Source organism: Nannizzia gypsea, genomic scaffold (genome assembly GCF_000150975.2).
Source record: "Nannizzia gypsea CBS 118893 supercont1.2 genomic scaffold, whole genome shotgun sequence".
Lineage (NCBI taxonomy): Eukaryota > Fungi > Ascomycota > Eurotiomycetes > Onygenales > Arthrodermataceae > Nannizzia > Nannizzia gypsea.
Genome location: NW_003345200.1, coordinates 3,137,527 through 3,155,657, shown reverse-complemented (window position 1 = coordinate 3,155,657; position 18,131 = coordinate 3,137,527). Strand labels below are relative to the sequence as shown.

The window sequence follows — 18,131 nt, the reverse complement described above, 5'->3', positions numbered from 1 at the left end:
AGTCAATTAACTAGTTACTTGGTCAGTCGGTCAAAAGGGACCTGCGCGACAAACCGTTGGATAAAGGATGCGTAAGAAGCTTGTCGTTCCTTGGAAAAGTCTTGTCGTTGCTTGTCGTCTTTCTAGCCTGCTAACGGGAGAGCAGATCACTATCGCAGCCAAGCAAGGTCGCTGGCCTGGTACGATGCCGAAGGAGACGCTCCGAGCCACAATCCGTTTGGAAGAACGAGGTCTCGTCCGGAGAGGACGCTGTCGTCGAGCCTGGAAGCAGGCGACGGCAATAACAACAACTACACGGCCGGAAAGGCAGAGACTACGCCTAATGCAGCGCCCCTGACCATTGGGACCGACGGCTTCCAGGCTGGAACCGAGCCTGTTACGAGCACCGAGCCTCTCAGTCGCGGTGCTGGAGATGTCCAGGACGGCGAGAACGGCGCCCCGAGAGGTTCGGAGGGCTCAGAGTCGATGAACAAGCAGCAGCAGACCAGCCCTGAAGCAGATGCGCCAACCGCTGCGCACCCAAAGCAGTTTACCATTGCTGGCCAGTTGAGAGCTACTTTGTTCAGCTCGTGGATCAATATCCTCTTGTTTGCTGCTCCTGCTGGAAGTACGTTGTTCAATCCTTGAGACCAGGGGAGGCGGCCAAATGATATTTATATATACTGACGGCCTGGAAGTTATTATGTATTATCTCAAGGTCAACGCGGTCGCCGTCTTTGTGGTCAACTTCATTGCGATAGTGTAAGATATGGGCTTGTTACACTTTGAAGAAGACCGCAGATCAGAAATGCTGACAGTTTGGATAGACCACTTGCTGCAATGCTTAGTTATGGAACCGAGGAAATTGCCATGAGGTATGTATACCCCTGAAGGCTGCATCAATTCATCTCTAACAATCGCCTTGCAGAACCGGAGAGACTGTCGGCGGACTTCTTAATGCCACCTTTGGGTAAGTGCTCTGCCAGCGGAATGCCACTCAATACTTTGCTAACTGTGACTTTAGTAACGCTGTTGAACTCATTGTATCCATTCTTGCGCTATTCAAGAACGAGATTGTCATTGTGCAGACTTCCCTGATCGGAAGTATACTGTCCAACCTGTTGCTGGTTATGGGCATGTCCTTTTTCGTTGGAGGCGTGACCCGTATCGAGCAGAATTTCAATGTGACAGTAGCTCAGACAGCCTCCAGTCTACTCGCGTTGGCCGTCGGCAGTCTCATCATCCCCACGGCCTTCCACACCTGGTCAGGAAGTATGCTAGGACTTTCTCAGCTTTATAACGGTTTCATTTTTATTTGCTAACCAATTATATCAACTAGATGGCGAGGCAGGCATTGCGGAGATTTCCAGAGGTCAGTATATATATACCACATCAAAGGAGGGTAACCACCTAGGTAATATTAACTAACCATCATGTAGGTACCAGTGTGATCTTGCTGGTTGTGTACGGAGCCTATCTGTTCTTCCAGCTCAAGTCCCATGCTTCCATCTTCAACACACCAAGCGAGAAGGTAGAAAAGCGATCAAAGTCCAAGAAGGTCGAGGATGGCGATGCTTCCAAGGGCATCGCTCAAATTGGAGCTGGGTTTGCGGCTACCATGGGCGGACAAAACGCCCAGCAGAACCCAGTGGTGGTCCCCGATGAGGAAGAGGAACCCCAGCTCAGCATATACGTTGCTGTCTTTACTCTCTGCGCTTCCACCGCTCTGGTCGCCCTTTGTGCAGAGGCAATGGTGCGTATTATACCTATCTATCATACTGCTGCAATTGCTTGCTTTTGCACAAGATGGTGTTCTCCCGCTCATCAGATCCGAAAATAGGTTTCTTCGATTGATGCAATCACTGAATCTGGTGGAATTTCGGAAACGTTCGTCGGTTTGATCTTGCTTCCTATCGTTGGAAACGCGGCAGAGCACGCTACTGCTGTCACCGTGGCGGCGAAGGACAAGATGGATCTCTCGATCGGGGTTGCTGTCGGCTCAAGCATGCAGATAGCCCTACTTGTGCTACCGCTTCTTGTAGTCATCGGTTGGATTGCCGGTATGTACATGAACTGTTTTTATTACACCCCATATCTCCATATATGTGTATGAAGCTCTCGACTAACCATAAGTTACCCCATTATAGGAAAGGATGACATGGTAATAAAACCTAGAGTCCAGCGGATGCCCTTTTTTTTTTGCATCCCGCCTACTCGTATGACCTATGCTAACACAAGACTAGACTCTTTATTTTGACGGATTCCAAGTCACAGTGCTCTTCGTCACCGTTCTTTTGGTATGTATCATGCCTCATGGGCCAAACAACATTACTACTCGTTAGGTCACTGAACTGACCAAACCGTGCAATAGGTCAACTACCTTATCCAAGACGGAAAGTCACACTGGTTAGAAGGAGTCCAACTCATGACCCTCTACATCATCATCTCAGTTGCTGCATGGTGAGTGATCGGTTCCTCCCCCTTGTCCCTGTCTCCCGCCGGGCCCCTTGCGTGGTGTATGTGCGTACATACATAAGTATAGCTGACACTAGATCGATCCTGCAGGTTCTACCCATCCCGCAGCGAGAAGATGCACGGGATGTAGACATCGATCACCTCCATGACATCTGCCGATTCATGTCTTTCTTCTTCCCTTTTTTCACGTTCTTTCTACTTCATACGTTATCAAACCCGCTATTGTCACACCATGTTGCGGCTGGTAACTTGCCTCCTTTATCTGCTTCCTTTCCTGTGATTGATACCCTTGGCTATTTAACTACCTTTCACCCTTTCTTTTTTGCCCTTTCTCTAATAGAGTCACTGTGTAACTTCATCTAATCAGCCTAACTACCTACGCAATATAACAAAGAGAGAGAAAGAGAAACAATGACCGTAATAAAAAAAAACCGCCGAAACGTCGAGGCGTCTTGCAACTTTGCAAAACCTGCCGGGCCGCGCCTCATCGTCAACTGACAACGAAAAGCAAGAGAGGAAAAAAGAAAGAAAGAAAGAGCTCGCCGTCGGAAAGCAAGTAAAATAGAATAAAATAAAATAGCAAACCAGCCTGACCGTCGCCCCTTGAGTCTGTCTTTTGCAACCTTCATCCCCCCGGATGCGCGCTGACCGAACCCGCCGCAGATAGGCTATCCAGCGATCCAGCAGAAGAAAGCCAGGCAGACGCAACATGCTTAAGCATAACAGGTTATAACTATAACTATAAGCATAAGCATAAGCAGGGCCGATCGGATCGACAGTGTATAGCGTGTTATCTCTCGGTTCAAGAGGCTTGATCTCCCGACCAGCAACGCTTCCCCGGCGCAAGTGCTAAGTCTTAAATCAACAGGCGATGCAACCAGCGAACCAGCTAACCGACTAGCTGTCTCGTTATCCGTCAACCAAACGTCTGACTACCAAGACGGGAGACATGAAGCCAGCGATGCCGAAAGTCCAGCCCGAGCCCGAGTCGAAACTTCCTGGCGTTTCTTCCAGTGAAGTTTTCCGGTCAAGTCAGGCCAGTTGGCATCCCGGACCGGGTCCTGGCTGGCTTTCTGGTCGGCGACGGCGACGGCGACGGCGATGACACTTCTGCCTGCCTTTTTGTCTGTCCGTCTGTCTGCCTGGCTGGCTAGGCTAGGCTAGGAATATACGGACGGCTCCGCACCGAGACAGGGTCTGTATGTTTCTCTGCTGGCCTGGCATGGTATCTCCCGATGAGCCTACAAGTTTACCCCTGGAGGAGCGACCTGGTTGCGTGAAAATAAATGGACGGCGGACGGCCCGAGTGAGTGCGGCCAAAGATCAAAGCGCAGAGGAAGGGGGTGGATGAGGATGATGCATACGGCCATGCGAAGTGCCGTGATACCTACATGGATGCTCTTCATGCCGCTAGGGCTAACTAGTTGGTTCAAGGGATCGATCAATCAGGGCTATCACTGCTGCCAAACTGCTTGCATGATTGTCGACAAGCTTGAGCTTAGCTACGGCCGGGTCATGTCCGTTCTCGCTCGAGTCCGGAGAAGGAGCTTTTTCGGCCAGCCTGAGGCTAGAGAAAGGATGATGAGAGTCGGTGAAGATGATTGACATGTGTTTAGTATTTATCTTTATTTTTTTTGCATTATTTATTTAGCTATTCATATTTTTTGCTTAACTAGCTAGATACCTCTCTTCCTTTACCGTGCTCCGCTACCGTGGGAGCGTCGGAGAGTAAGTAGGGCGTGAGACAGAAACGTAATAGAAACATCCCATCCATTCAGTCGTTAGGAAAAGGCCTTGGAAAGGGAAGAAAAAGAAAGGAAAAGGCGAAACATGACAATGAGATCCGATAAACATCATACAGTGGGCTTCGTGGTTCCCTTTGAACTGAAAAAAAGAAGAGGATAACAAGACAGCCAACATTAGAAGCCATATCCATGCCCGGGTACAAATGCCTGAGTGAAGAAAAGACGAAAAAACGGAGAAAAGAAAGGAAAAGAAAAAATGAAACCGATGCTGATCCATATCCAGCTCCTTGCTTGACCCAGTTCCCTGTTCCGATTCATAGAATTTGCTCCATCGAAAAGATGACGTAGCTGTATGTGAAAAAAGAGAGAGATGTAGAAAACAATGATATCAGACGCGAGATGCGATGCAGTGGGGATGATGAATACATGGAGATAAAGTAAGGGGAGAAGAGAGAGCGAGTGAGTGAAGAATAGGAGCGGGGAGAGAGAGAGAGAGAGAGAGAGAGAGAGAGAGAGAGAGAGAGAGAGAGTGTGTGTGTGTGTGTGTGTGTGTGTGTGTGTGACGTAGAGGAGAGATGTAGTGGTGGATTGATTAATGGGTATATTCGCTCCAGATCAGGCCTAGCCATCCGTTTGCGTTGGTGCTGGTGTTGGCAGCAGTGCTGTAGCCGTTGCCAGCTGTCTGATACTGGCCGTTCATGTTCGACAGTGAAGCTGGAGACGGAGGACCGTTGGGCGTAGGTACCACTGTAGACCACTTGTCCAAGCTATCAGCCTCGATGAAGGCAAGGACGTCTTCTCCGTTCAGGCTGCTCATCCAGAGCGGGTTGGTGTTCATAGCATCATAGGAATTATACGGCGAGACATGTCTAGACGACTGCTGCTGTTGGTATTGTTGTTGGTGTTGGTGGTGTGGTTGCTGCTGCTGCTGCTGCTGCTGAGTGAGCGGTGGCGCCAGGAAAGAGCCTAGATCGAGTCTCGACTGGGAAAGGGGAGGAGTTCGGTTGCTTGAGCCAGGAGCTGCTGTATGACTATGCTGCGCTGGTCCAGACCCGGGACCATGCCCATGCCCATGACCTCCAAGTGCTTGGCCGCCGTGGGTTAGACTCGGCTGGAGAGGAGGTAAGGGGAAGTTCTGCTGGGCGGCCAGATTCAGGGAGGGAAGTGACTGGGTGTATGGCGGAGGAGGGGGAGGAGGAGGCTGGCGGGATGTTGGCCAGGGCTGGACGGCCTGCAGGCGGTGGTTTGAGTTAGAGTTGGATGGCGAAGGAGTCGCAGGGAAGTATGGCGAGGAGGCTGCGGTGGTGGGTGCAGTGACAGCGGACGCGGATGGGACTGGAGGCGGGAGAGTTGTCCCGGCTGAGCTGGGAGGGCTGGTTGGGTGTCCCGAAGAGGCTGTATCGCGGTATGTGCCCTGGAAGGGAGGTAGGCTGTACGGCGAGCCAGAGGATGGGCCTGCCTGATGTTGGGGAGCAGGGAGGATGGGCCACCTGTCGCAGTCGGAGGGCTGTTTCTCGCCGTTCTCCCTGCATCCGTTCGCCATCATCACCATGGTGGATGCAGCGCCGCCAGGAGTAGTGGTCGTGGTTGGATTTGAGACGGGGCCCAGGGAGTGAGACGCAGGGCTGCCGCTGCTGTTGACTGGCACCCATGAGTCTCGCTGCAGACTGCCAGCATGTCCGTCGCTGGCATGGGGACCAGCAGCAGCGGTGTCTGGGCCTTCGCCAGGCTCACTCTTGACAACGTTGCTCGGCGTCTCGCTGCTGTGTTCGACCGGATTCGCAGCCAGCATCGCAGCCATGTCGTCCTCCGACCCGCTCATCTCGGGCGTTTGGTCCTCTGTGTTACCCAGTTCCGTAAGCACCTTGTCCAACTGTCTAAGCTCCTCGTATAGATTGTTCTGGACAATCTGCGAGGCAGAAGCGTGGCGGTTATGGTTATGGTTATGGTTATGGCTGCCGTGCTGCTGTTGAGCACCGCCAATAACCCTGCTACCGTTGCCATAGGGAGATGTTTGTTGCTGCTGTCCGTCGACACCGTTCATCTCCCTCCAGGGACGTCTCTGGTCCCTTTTGGCCTTGCAGAAATACCCATGCAGTCGATGCACAGTTCGGAACCAGCCGACTGCCATCTTCAATCGGGGCCTCATCTCACCGAGAATCTCAATGGATTTCCGTACATCTGCCTGCGCAAGACTGCCTGCGCCCATCATCGTTACTGCAGTACGACCGGGAGAGCCGGCGACACCACCATCAGTTGACTGTGGTTTCAAACACATGTAGCCATCCTGATCCATGTGGTTGAAGTGGGCAGCGTACACACCCATGAATGCAGCGTTGTAGATTGCAAAGCCGACCAGGGGCGTCTCCATCAGCACACCACGTTCATGACAGGTGCGAACGAGTTCCACCATCTGCCTGGCTGCGCGAAACAGTTCGCGAGCGCTGTGCTTCCAGAAGCCGTCGGGCACGCTGTATCTCTCCGGCGGGTATGATGGCTCGTCCAGGGGCCCCTGTGGATCCATGGGCCGGAGCGGAAGAAAAGGCAGGTATGCGCGATGTAAGACAATGACTGAAAGAAAGTAGATTATGTGCATGAGCGCGTATGGAGCGAGAGAGTTTTTATACATAATGTGGGTGTCGGTGTTGCGAGCGCTGTACTGCAGGTTTCTGTACAGTCCTTCCTGGAATTCATGTAGCTGGTCTCTGAGCTGGTTGAATCGGGACTCGTGGTGCCACGGAGGGCACTGGTCAGATCTGTATCCGTTTGTTAGCGCGCATGCATAAAGAAGAGAGAGAGAGATGAGATGAAAAAAGTAATGAAATGGTATATAGGGGCCTGTCATTACCTTCTGCCTCCTTCACACGCCCACTTTGCAACACTGCCCCAGATGCGGATGATCCGAACGAGTCGGCCGAGGACGCACTCCTCGACACCGACTTCCCACCTGTCGATGCGGTCTCCCATTCCATCGCTCCTGTGGCTGGAAATTGGAGGCCAAGGCTTCGACTTGACGTCGTCTGCGTATCCGATCGACTGTCTGAGACTGGGTATCTGTACTCCGTTTGTAGTCGTGGTGGTCGACCCGTTACGAGAATCGTAACTCTGTGACCGCCTGCTGGGTCCGTTGCGGCCGGTGTTGCCGTCACTTAGCAGGGAGGTCCGTACCCGCTCGCCAAAGGCGAAGGCATTCTCGCTGGGGAGCTGGATGCCGATCTCACGCACCCTGAGCATCCTCGGACGCAGCCTGCCGTTGCTCAGACATCTGTCGAGGATAAAACAGCTCCAGAAGGTCCGTCGCCGGGTCTCCTGCTCGATGACGTCGTCTGAGTTGAGCTGCTCCCTGTGCTGGCTCTGCTGGTCGAGTTCGGTATGCATTGACGGCCGTCGGGATGAGTACTGGTAAGAAGGCGTAGAGGTAGAGATGGGCATGGAAGAAGGATAGGGGCTGTCGTCCTCAGTGGGCTCAAAGGAGAGACCCATAGTCTGGGACATCCGGACGGCCATTCCCAGGTAGATCCATGCATTTTTCCCACGACACATCCCCCACTCGTGCAAGGCGAGCATGAGCAGAGCCTGCACGCGGCTGAGGTCGGTGATAGTGATATCTGCGCCATCAGTGCCGGCCAGCCGCGCCCTGAGGACGCTGGCGTAGAACTCCGAGGCGGCTGTTGGGTTGCACGGGCTGACTGGCGACGCAGGAGAATGATGCTGCGCCAGCTGGGGGTGAAACCTGGCCGTCAGGGTCAACACTCCGAGTAGAATCAGAGGGGAAACCTCCGTCCTTGGTGCTGGACTCTGAGACAGATCAGTAGCATGCTGTCCATCTGTAGTGGTGGCAGCAGCAGAAGAAGCGCCGCCATGACCACCATGACGGATCTGCGCCAGAGAGGTAGTCGGATGCAAGAAGGGCAAGACGGTAGCAAAATGCTGCTGGAAGAGATCGAAGAGCGTCTCCCATACTTTAGGGGTGAGAATGGCCGAGTCCAGGACAAGCATGTAGTTCTGCTTCAGCATGGCGTCCTTGGACGAGACGGAAGTGTTGACATGTTTCCGATGTCTCTGTCTCTTGGGATTATCCCATTCACCGTTACTGTGATTGTTGTTGCTGTTATTATTATTGGTGTTGCTGTTGCTGTGATTGTGGTTGTGGTGGTTGTGGCTGCTGCTGCTAGTGGTATCGTCGATGCCGGACGAGGCAGTGATATCACGTTTGACGCCGGCAGAGGAATGGCAGCCGCCGGCAGCAGCTGGAGTTGGATAGGAGCACTCTCTGCCGGAGGACTCGCAAGCTCGACAGGTAGTGTCGATGCCAGCATTAACACATTTGATCTTGCTCCGGCGGCAGCGGGAACAGGCGATGCTGGAGCGCATCTTGGGCGGCAGCACTCTGCTGTGGGCCAGATACGGAGACGTAGTAGATAGGGACCATGCAAGAAGCAGAGGAAGCTTAGAAGCAGCAGTAAGAGTAGCAAGAAGACTAAGCAGAAGTAGTAGTAGAAGAAGAAGAAGAAGTAGAAGTAGAAGTAGAAGCAGGAAGAGCAGAAGAGATGACGGGTATTAAGTCTGGGGGGTGAGCCAGGCCGGCGGCGCGGTGGTGGTGCCTGTGCATGTACTATATAAGTGAAGCCAGCGACTGACGACCCCGTACTAAGTATATCGTCTCTCTCTGTGTCGACGACCTTCGTCCTTGCTAAGTATCCTTATTTTCCGCTGTCGAACGAGCAAGGCGACGAGGGCGTATTAAGTTCGGTTGACTCCGAGAGCCTGGAAGAGCGTCCAGTCGGCTTCTTCTTCTTTTTTGCATCTTTCTGCTCTTGCTTCTGCTTCTTCTCTTTGCTTTTCTTTGCTTCTTCGTCTTCTGCTTCCTCTTTGCTTTTTCTTACTCTAAGTACTTAGTCCTTTTTGAACGGAGTCTGTAAGTATACCTACTTCTTCGTCTTTGGCCGTCTGTCATTTGCAGCGGTTTTGAGGTCGAGGTCCGTAGAGTAGTGTTCAGACGTCTTCTTGCCTTCCTCTCGCCCTCATAATCACTGCCGCTGCTTCTCTACCTCCTGCTTTGCTGCTTCTTTCTTCCCTACCAACTTCCATCAAACTCCGTCAAACTTCGTCTTCTTCTATCAATTTTTTTTTACTACCAAAAGGCGGAATTTTGCAAAATTAAAACCAAAAAAGAAAAGAAAAAAGCTAAAGGCGGCGAAGGGCGGCAGAACAGGGAGTCAAAGTTTGCAAAAAAGGGGCGTGTATTGTAAATACAAACTTTCTGTATTGAAAACGGGCAGAAAGTTTATAGTTTTCAAAGAAGCTGCAAAAAAAAAGAAAACGACGAAGAAGATGAAAAAGATGGAGAAGCAGCAGAAGATGAAGACGACGACGACGGCAGCGATGGTGATAGATAAACAGACGAAGGAGAGACCAGCCGTTGATGCAGTTACGAAGTACGAGGGAGGAGATGCGGAGAATGAGGGGAGATGAGGGGGAAGGGAGCAAGGTATACATACATAGATGGCAGGAGATGGACATCACGCAGAGTGCTGGGTGCTAGAGGTGCCAGGCATCAGATACGCCATACGCCATACGCCATACGGCAGACGGCATGAGGAAGCAGGCGAAGCAGAAGAAGATGATGGTGATAATGCTGACATCTGACAGAGATAGGCTGGCTCCGGGTGGAACGACAAGAAGCCACCGGCTGCATCACGTTTGGCCTTGTACTCTGGGCCGCCCACGGAGCAGCGTATCAGTACCTCGTCTCTCCCTTTCTCAGACAAACGCACGGCGGAAAGGGGGCCAGAGATTCCCATCTCGATCGCTCAAAAAGGCTCGGGATGAGAGTAAGCAGGCTGCCGAACTTCGCCTTCCTGGCGCTACGGCACGCCCTTTTTTGCTTTCTTACCTCTCTCTAGGCGTTAAGCTAGTGCTTCAGTCGAGATCCAAAGGGGAACCGGCAGCCCGTTTGATATTGAGGATTAAACAATTGCCTAATTGACGATATATCCTCGAATTGGCAACCATCATGACGCCGTTTCTTGTCTCTCCGTTTGCACACACACACTATCGTTATCATTATTTGCAGACAGAGATGGGATGCTTGAGGAAGCTCGCTTATGTTCCCGGCACATCTTGCAGCCCAACACAAACAAGACATCTTGTTGTGCCTTTGGTGGATGGATGGACAAGGTCAGGTCACGGCCAGGTCATGGCCAGGTCAGAGATAGAACCCCCATGAACCCGTCGCCGCCGCCGTCGCGCCAGCAACTGCGGAAGGCGTTTCCCGGATGCCGATGCAGCAGCAAGCATGGGAAGCAGCAGGAGGAGAGTATGCGTAACTACATGAATGAATACATACATATGTATACACATACACGCCATCTGGACGGAGCAAGGACATGATATACTATTACATACACTCCCTACAGCCAGCCAGCCAGCCAGTCAGCCAGCTGTGAAGGGGTGGCGCTAGTCACTTCTATCACATCGGTTCACACTTCCCTCGCCTCCGTCATCGTCACTAGCACATACGCTCCTTGACGAGTCAGGCAGGCAGTTAACTATGCTTACTTACATACAGAACAAGTCGCGATATCATCTACCGGCTCGCCTCCAGGGGACGTAAAGATGCATATACGGAGTACGACGGGCTCAAACCACGTGTGCACATTGTTGCAAACTCGCCATCGTCATCTCCCGTCCTGGAGGATGTCTTACAATGAAGGATGTTGCTGTTGCCTACTTACATTTGGTTTAGCGATGCTGATTATGCATTTCGATCCCGACTATGGGGTGACCATCTCTGACTGCGACTCTAGATCTCGCCTATCGGATCGACGGCGATGTTCACGCACTCAAACAGAAGACAGCCAGGCAGGCTGAAAGAGCTGATCATGATCTCCTCAAACTAGCTGGCTACGCGCACATCCGGATCGCTGCTTAGCGCGGAGAGTGAGGAAAAAAGCATGTACGGCCAAACATGTTGTATAACTATCCACCATCTCTCGACCTTCTTACATGAACACATCAGAGTAACTAAATAACTCATGACGAGGTGAAAAAAAAAAAGAAAGAAAAGCATCAGGCCATTTTGTTAAACCAACGCCGACATCAACTAGTTGGCACATCCCGTCGAGCTCCGTTGGCCAAGTCGGAAGTCGAAGGGCAGGCAGGCAGTAACTAAAACATTTCTGTCTGTCTGTCTGCCTATCTGGAGGCGGACGCTTTATTCCCTGGCGACTGACTACTAGACGCTGACCCCTGGAGGTCATGGATACAGGCCGTGCTGTATAGTATATCTATTTGGTCCACGACTGGCCGCCACAACAAGACTACTCACTTCGACCTTCCGCTTGAGACCTAAGCCGTTGGAGCTCGAGTTGAACGATGGGAACTTGGGGCCTTGGGGGATTTGGGACTCCGCGGGGAGCAACTGGGCCGCAGGGCCGTCGGACCGCTTCTCCTACCCTATGATACTTACGTTGAGCGAAGTACATACATACACAGCCATACTCCGTACAGAGAGATCTTGTCGACTCGGCCACTTATGCACGGCGATTACACACCAAGGGAGCCACACCAGAGAGAAAGGCCTTCTGCTTTCTTTTTCCTTGTCTTTTCTTTTTCGCACTTGTAGTTATTTCGTTCTCGGCCCTGACTTGGCCATGTCTTGCTCCTGTCCCCTCGTCCCGTTCGGCGCACAGAAGCCGTTCGACTTGACTAGTTGCCTGCTCCGGCTTGTCCATCTCATCCCGAATCACTCCACCCTCCGTCACTATCTCTCCCGGGTTTGAGCGTTGGGCTCTTCAGAAAAAGCCCTTCTAGTCACACGCAGCAAATAAAAAAGAATCCTCCGTCTCTTTCGAAATATCCCGCATCCCGCAAGGAAGATAAACTCGCCTCTGCTACGCGGACGAAGTACGGGCAACTAACTAACTGCACAACTTTGCCTGCGCGGGAAGACCGGGGATATTTTAAATTCAATGTCAAACTAGTTAACCCTCTTCTCCCCCATCCCTTGCTCGCTGCACTCACCCGTATCATCCGCTGGTATGGTAAAGCTTCTAGAAATGGAAAAAGAGAGAAAGGGAAAGAGATTCAATCTTCCCACGTCGATGGAAGTATAACCATAAGTCCTCTGGCATATCATCGTCGAAGCGCCAGTGTGGAACCCCCCAGGGACAAGGGAGGCTGTCGATACTCTTCCTTTTGCCCGGCCATCTGTCCGCTGGTTATGCTTCTATGACAACAACTCCCTCAGGCACTCCCGTAAGCATTATATAATTGCTGCTCTGCATGTGAGTCTCTCGCTCTTGAACCCCCTTTTCTCCACGGCGGGAACTTTGCTCGTCCTTCGTCCACCAACGCTCAAAGTATATAGCAATATCTTCAGCCTGTGCTTGCTTCCTTCCCCTGGCCCTGCCCTGCAGCGAAGAGGAAGACAAAAAGAGAGACAGACTCCCACCTTTTCGGCAATCAAGCAGGGTATTATGTAAACTCTGCATTCCCGTTCCTGGTAAACCAGCCAAACCAGTCAGCCAAACAGCAGCCCGTCAGGCCAAAGCAAACAAGCAAGTACAGCGGTCGACCAGCTTTAACCATCGCGGCGGTCCTCTTATCGCCCATATCTCTGCTCTGGACATATTGCGTATGCTCAGCCTGCGCTCAGATATAGATCAACATGATCTTCTCCCGCAGCAAAGACTTAATTTTAACCTGTCAACGTCTCGTTTGCTCCCGTTCGACTGTATGATTCGGCTGCTCTCCGCACATGCAGTTCTCCTCAATCACAGCCGCTCTTGATCAAACTCTCCAACTGAACCAAACTACCAATCTAACCTCCCCAAGCGAGCCAGCACGGAAATAGCTTCCATCCCGTTAGTTGCAGCAAAGCAAGCCTGTCCCCCGACTCTTTCGCTTTCTTCCATATCCCCGAGTCTTGCCGGCTGGCCTGCGCCTACCTCTATTCTTCAGACACACTCCGTATGTGTATCGCTGGTCAACGGCTCGCCTCCCAGCCGCCCCAACCGCTTCTTCGGCGTACTAATGTACGGAGTAATAATAGCAAAGCTACCCAATAAATGTCCACCTGAATCGGACGAACAAATTAAAATCTCTGTTCCGCTGACGACATGCTGATGGCCGGCTGGCCTGCAACTGGGTAGGTAAGTAAGGGGGGACACGCCAATGTTCGTATTCAATGTCGACTTTTGCAAGTTTATTCAGGGAACGAACCATGACAAGTCAGCGGCCAGTTAACTAACTAGCAGGTTAACTAGTCAAACGGCTGGTAGATGGTAAAGTATCTAAAGCAAAATATCCGGTCTCCAGCTTTTCTGGCGCGGAGAATAACATACGTATAGCCTGCCTGTCGAAGTCGCCGTGCTGCTGACCCCATCATCGGCTGCAGCTGGTAACTATACTAAATTAACTAACTAGCTCATTCATCCCGTCATCCAAGATCTGACATCTTGGACGGGAAGACGTTTTCCTTCCCATATTCGCCTATTTTTAGGCCTGTGTTGCCTGGAAACGATGTCAGTACTGTCACTAACACTGCCTGGCTGGCAAACGAACTCGACCTAACTATATGGTTCGGATCCCCTTCATTAACTGCTCCAGTCAGGCGGGTCGTTTGTTATCTTGATCTCTGGCTGGCGCCCTTGCTCGCACGGCAAGGTGCATGCTGCAGCAACTCGGCAACTCACTAAGCAGCCACCCAGCTCACTAGCTAGTTAGTTGACTGCAGAGAGCGAGCAGGCTTAGTTAATCAGGGCAGAGTCTCCTCCAACTTATCAGGGTAAGATCTGTCTGTACTTATACTTAGTATGTATGGAGTAGGCCTGCAGGTATCTCTCTGTCGAAATTTTGATATCCAATCCACCCGCATTTCAAGGGATCTCAAAACAGGCGGCCATCCAACGAATAGGATTACAAGGCGGCCATGATCTCCTGCATGAATCCCTTCTCCTTTGCTTTTTTCTTTTCTCTGTGCGTTTTTTCAGTTACAATACAGGATAACTAACTAACCAAAGTGGCTTTCTTTCTTGCTTTTGCTGCCGAAGCCCGATCCGATTGAGATTCTGATACTCGATGTAACAGTGAGATGAAAGTTGAATGAATAATGAACGAACCACCCTACAAAGGCACTGAACAGAGAGAAAGAAAAGAAAAGAAAGAGAAAAAGAAAACTCAGAGAGTTGCATGAAGAGGAAGAAGGGTTCGTACAGGGGAAGCAGCCTCTTCCTTTCATCAAGACTGAAACACGCAGTCCTTTGCTGCGTTTGCAAGGCTGGGATTCGAATGCGGAAGGAAGGAAGATTCCGCCCATCAATCAAGCTCTCTGCTGGTTGCACATTCATATGGCGCTGATAATGCCTAATACTGCGGGTTCGTATTTGCGCGAGTTTAGCTATTATGGGGGTTCTCGGTTTCCTTATCTAGTTACAGCGAATTAACTAGTTATGTATGTGAGTGTCAATCAGTTGGATTGAGCATTGAGAACTGTGGATAGATAGCTGCCTACGGAGTACGTCTACCAAAACATCTCCATGCCTCAACACGAAGCCTGGGCATCAAACATCGACACAGCTCTTGGATTCTTAACCCTCAACGCAACCTTCTTTTCTTCTTCTTCGACTTGCTTGGCTCTTGTTTATGTGCATGAAATGCTCCAGGGCGCATTTTAGCCTCATGAAAAAATAATTCACCGGCCTTCAAGAATGGACAATAAATCTGGTGTTAACGGCGGCAGGCGGTCGACATCCGAGATCATCATCCACTGCAAAGGGCGCTACCTGGCTCTCTTTTAGCAGAGACAGCGCATGTGTAAGTACCCTATGGCAGGGCGGAGGCAAGCGACATGAGGGTATCAAAAAAAAGGGGTGGCGGCGAACAAGACGAATATGGTGATAATAATAGCAAGGACGGCACAGCGGAAATTCTGTACAGAGCTTTACAAACGCTCTGAGATGCTGCAAATGAACTCATCGATGTCTAAATATATGTGCTGGGATAGCAAACGAGACAAGAGCAGAGTTGGAGGTCCGTAAGTAGTGAGATAGATGATTGTCGCGGGAAAAGTCGTCGATATAGATATCTAGTCAGTTGGTCAACCACGGATACAGAACAGCTACAAAGGACAAGGCAGCTTTTGCTAGCTACGTCAGTCAGTAGCTGATAAGGAGATATCAACCTCCATGCATGCCCCCAAGGCCAACACAGGCCATGCTATGGTTGCTCCTGGCTATAGCGTCCGTCGGCGGCCTGAGGAACAGGGAGGTAATCGAGAAGCCAGCGAATCGTATATTTCACCACCCCCTGACTATAATTTTCTTGATAAGGGTTCTCTGCCAGGGTATATTTTTTTCCATTTCTTACTTTCCTCGTTTTCCCTATTTTTGCGATTCTTCGTATGGCTAGGATGCGTTCAAAGCCAGGGGGACGGCGTAGGTAACGCTGTTACAGATCAGGGACCCTCCTTACATATATCGGCTACCTACAGCGGGCGTATATGTGTATGGTGATATACTTCTAGTGTTGGCAATTAAGAAAAACTCCTCTCAAAGAGACTCCATAATACTATTTTGAGTCTTCTTATTGTGGCCGGCGACCTTTTATGTGGCAAAGGAATAGATTCCCGAGTTCTTGTGCAATGGAAATATACCCGTTGGCTGACTCGCCATGAATAATTGCACGCTTTGGGTGGTTGCATGGTAGCTGATCCTCCTCGCAGCCGGGGAGGTTTTGGCTCGCCCCGGGATACACCTACATATTACATCATGAACCTTGGTCAAGGTCTAGGGGTGAAGCTGAGCTGTCCATGTCGAAGCAAGGCAAGCAAGCAGCCAGGCAGGATGATATATGTAAGTATGTAGAGGAGGAGCTGGCCTCTTGACTCTGATCCTCCCTTCTACAGCACATATACATCATTCGTATACCATCAGTATCTCGACCAGCCACAATATAATCAGCCCTTCTTTCCCGATTCCGCGAGCCGACTGTATCCTGGACGGTCCAAAAAAGAGACACCATGGTTGTTCTAGAATGTCATATCAGCATCCATCAGGATCTCCGGGTTCTGTCTCTTATGGGGGATCACCGTCGCCTGTCGTCTAACCGAAGCCGTCTGTCCATCCGATGCACCCATAATACAGACCCAGTAATCCCGACCAGCCACGAGGCCTGGAAGAAGTGTCGATTCTCAGACAGACAAACGGCCGAGCACGGGATAATTAGTCCGTTTGTCTGCTATAGAAGAAGTAAGTATATCAGAAAGTGGAGTGAAGAAGGGATGCTGAGGCCGATACTCCGTACACACCCTTTTTCGGGTATAATTCCGACTGTTTCTTCACACACGGAGCTCCATGTGGGCAGCTTCTCCATAGAATATGCCTGATCAAATGCTTGGGGTGCTTCTGAAGAGAACAAACGGCCTCCTCTACATGTGATAAAAACGCACGCTGTGGCTTTCGATGTCAGCCAAGGGCCGCATGAGACTGACGATGATGGCATCGAGCATGGATTGCTAGGACTCCACGGCTCAGTTGTCACTGTGGATTGGCTGTACGGCTTCGATGAACTGCACCAGGTAGTCGAGACGACTTTTCTCGGCTGCTTCTTTTCTTTCAATCGAATGGGTCTCTTTCAAAAGAAAACATGTACGCCGTATATACCGACTTAACTCCTCCCTCATAGGTTATAGGCGATTATGATGGGTACCAGTTGCAGCGCAAGAAGAGGACAAACGACTCCACCGTCCGGCGCAAACGAACAAACGTCGTGGCCATGGATCAAGGTTGGATTTTCATGTCTCCAGCCCCATTATCTTCATTATTCCTCCCGCCTTTCAAACCAGCCCAGCAATGCCGCAATTGCGCATATTCAGAACTCTTTGCATCTCGAATGATAGCCACCTCTGCCTCTCCCTTGTCAACATCGACAGAACAAGAAGGCAGCAAAGGGAGTTGGACCGCAGCCAAGAGGCTAATTACTTTCGACCAACTGAGAGATTTGGGGGGTTTTGAAATGAAAAGAAAAAAGAAAAGGGAAAACGGAAAAAGTTCCTATCCCATGCCCAGGGGGGTGACCCAAAGGAGGCTGCCTGCTGCCCACACTAAGGCATGCGAGAGTAGGGAAGATGCGTCTCCGGAATAATCTGGAAGCAGCGTGGCCAGTCTTGCGTCCCGCGCTAGGAAGGAGGAGAGCGGATAAAATACTGCGAGGGATGCACGCAGAGGAAGGCCGAGAGACAAGGCCGCCCGGAGACATCATCCCGTCGAATAGCACAAGGAGATATCAACCGGGCCCAGGGCTTGGGCAGTCTCAATAAAAAACACAGCGGACTCTTACATATCATCATCACCGCTCCTCTGTCGGCCTTCTCCTCCGCTCCTGTAGATGGGCGGGAATTATGGAATCACTTAACTTTTTACTCCGTATTCCTTCGAGGGAACAGACCGATCTGAATGAGAGATGCCGACTGTGGCCCCCTTGCAACGCCGCCAGCCGCAAGCCGGGCACAAGCTCGTTGGCTCCCGTACGGCCGCGATGCCCGGGTTGATGATTTTTAGCCCCAGGAACAAACACTTAACAACCCTGAAGAAGTTGTTTCTTCTTGCGGGACTTATGCAGCGTTTAAAAAATAAGGGGTTCCACCCAAATCCCGTACGGCGGGAAGAAAGGGATAAAAGAGAGGAAAAAGGGCCACGAGCGAGAGGAAGCCAAGTGATTCTCCCGGGATTGAAACTGTGAGAACGAGGGAAAAAGAGTGGGATGAGCATGGGATGGCCCACGGGCTGTCTCCCTTTACCACTCAGACGAGGGTGGTGATGGGTGATTGCATGGGCGTATACATTTCGCGCGGGTTGACGACGGAACTGCACAGCTACAGCTATGTACGCATACGTAACTAGCTAACAAGCCCAGGGACCTGGCGAGGCG

General features: G+C 51.2%; 6 protein-coding genes across 6 annotated transcripts; 3 read left to right on the top strand and 3 right to left on the bottom strand.

The window, feature by feature from the left end:
• Nucleotides 1–67: 67 nt before the first annotated feature.
• On the top strand, nucleotides 68–2,584 carry MGYG_03195 (Ca2+/H+ antiporter; the record flags this gene model as incomplete). The annotated part of the gene is made up of 13 exons (XM_003175625.1): nucleotides 68–98; nucleotides 146–607; nucleotides 678–741; nucleotides 807–854; nucleotides 908–949; nucleotides 1,004–1,251; nucleotides 1,319–1,351; nucleotides 1,419–1,732; nucleotides 1,820–2,039; nucleotides 2,127–2,140; nucleotides 2,223–2,276; nucleotides 2,351–2,439; nucleotides 2,545–2,584. The coding sequence occupies 13 exons, from the start codon at nucleotides 68–70 to the stop codon at nucleotides 2,582–2,584; spliced, it is 1,659 nt and encodes a 552-aa protein (XP_003175673.1).
• Nucleotides 2,585–4,791: 2,207 nt separating this feature from the next.
• Nucleotides 4,792–8,573, bottom strand: MGYG_03194 (hypothetical protein; the record flags this gene model as incomplete). The annotated part of the gene is made up of 2 exons (XM_003175624.1): nucleotides 4,792–6,955; nucleotides 7,048–8,573. The coding sequence occupies 2 exons, from the start codon at nucleotides 8,571–8,573 to the stop codon at nucleotides 4,792–4,794; spliced, it is 3,690 nt and encodes a 1,229-aa protein (XP_003175672.1).
• Nucleotides 8,574–8,902: 329 nt separating this feature from the next.
• Nucleotides 8,903–9,290, bottom strand: MGYG_09011 (hypothetical protein; the record flags this gene model as incomplete). The annotated part of the gene is made up of 2 exons (XM_003175623.1): nucleotides 8,903–9,093; nucleotides 9,251–9,290. The coding sequence occupies 2 exons, from the start codon at nucleotides 9,288–9,290 to the stop codon at nucleotides 8,903–8,905; spliced, it is 231 nt and encodes a 76-aa protein (XP_003175671.1).
• A 1,080-nt stretch (nucleotides 9,291–10,370) lies between these two features.
• MGYG_03193 (hypothetical protein) lies at nucleotides 10,371–11,133 on the top strand (the record flags this gene model as incomplete). The annotated part of the gene is made up of 3 exons (XM_003175622.1): nucleotides 10,371–10,524; nucleotides 10,771–10,830; nucleotides 11,009–11,133. 3 exons carry the CDS (start codon nucleotides 10,371–10,373, stop codon nucleotides 11,131–11,133), a joined length of 339 nt encoding a protein of 112 aa, XP_003175670.1.
• A 2,026-nt stretch (nucleotides 11,134–13,159) lies between these two features.
• On the bottom strand, nucleotides 13,160–14,135 carry MGYG_03192 (hypothetical protein; the record flags this gene model as incomplete). The annotated part of the gene is made up of 5 exons (XM_003175621.1): nucleotides 13,160–13,340; nucleotides 13,547–13,606; nucleotides 13,658–13,706; nucleotides 13,804–13,916; nucleotides 14,125–14,135. The coding sequence occupies 5 exons, from the start codon at nucleotides 14,133–14,135 to the stop codon at nucleotides 13,160–13,162; spliced, it is 414 nt and encodes a 137-aa protein (XP_003175669.1).
• Nucleotides 14,136–16,221: 2,086 nt separating this feature from the next.
• Nucleotides 16,222–17,345, top strand: MGYG_03191 (hypothetical protein; the record flags this gene model as incomplete). Its single annotated transcript, XM_003175620.1, has 3 exons — nucleotides 16,222–16,557; nucleotides 16,721–16,754; nucleotides 16,894–17,345. 3 exons carry the CDS (start codon nucleotides 16,222–16,224, stop codon nucleotides 17,343–17,345), a joined length of 822 nt encoding a protein of 273 aa, XP_003175668.1.
• Between the last annotated feature and the right edge of the window lie 786 nt (nucleotides 17,346–18,131).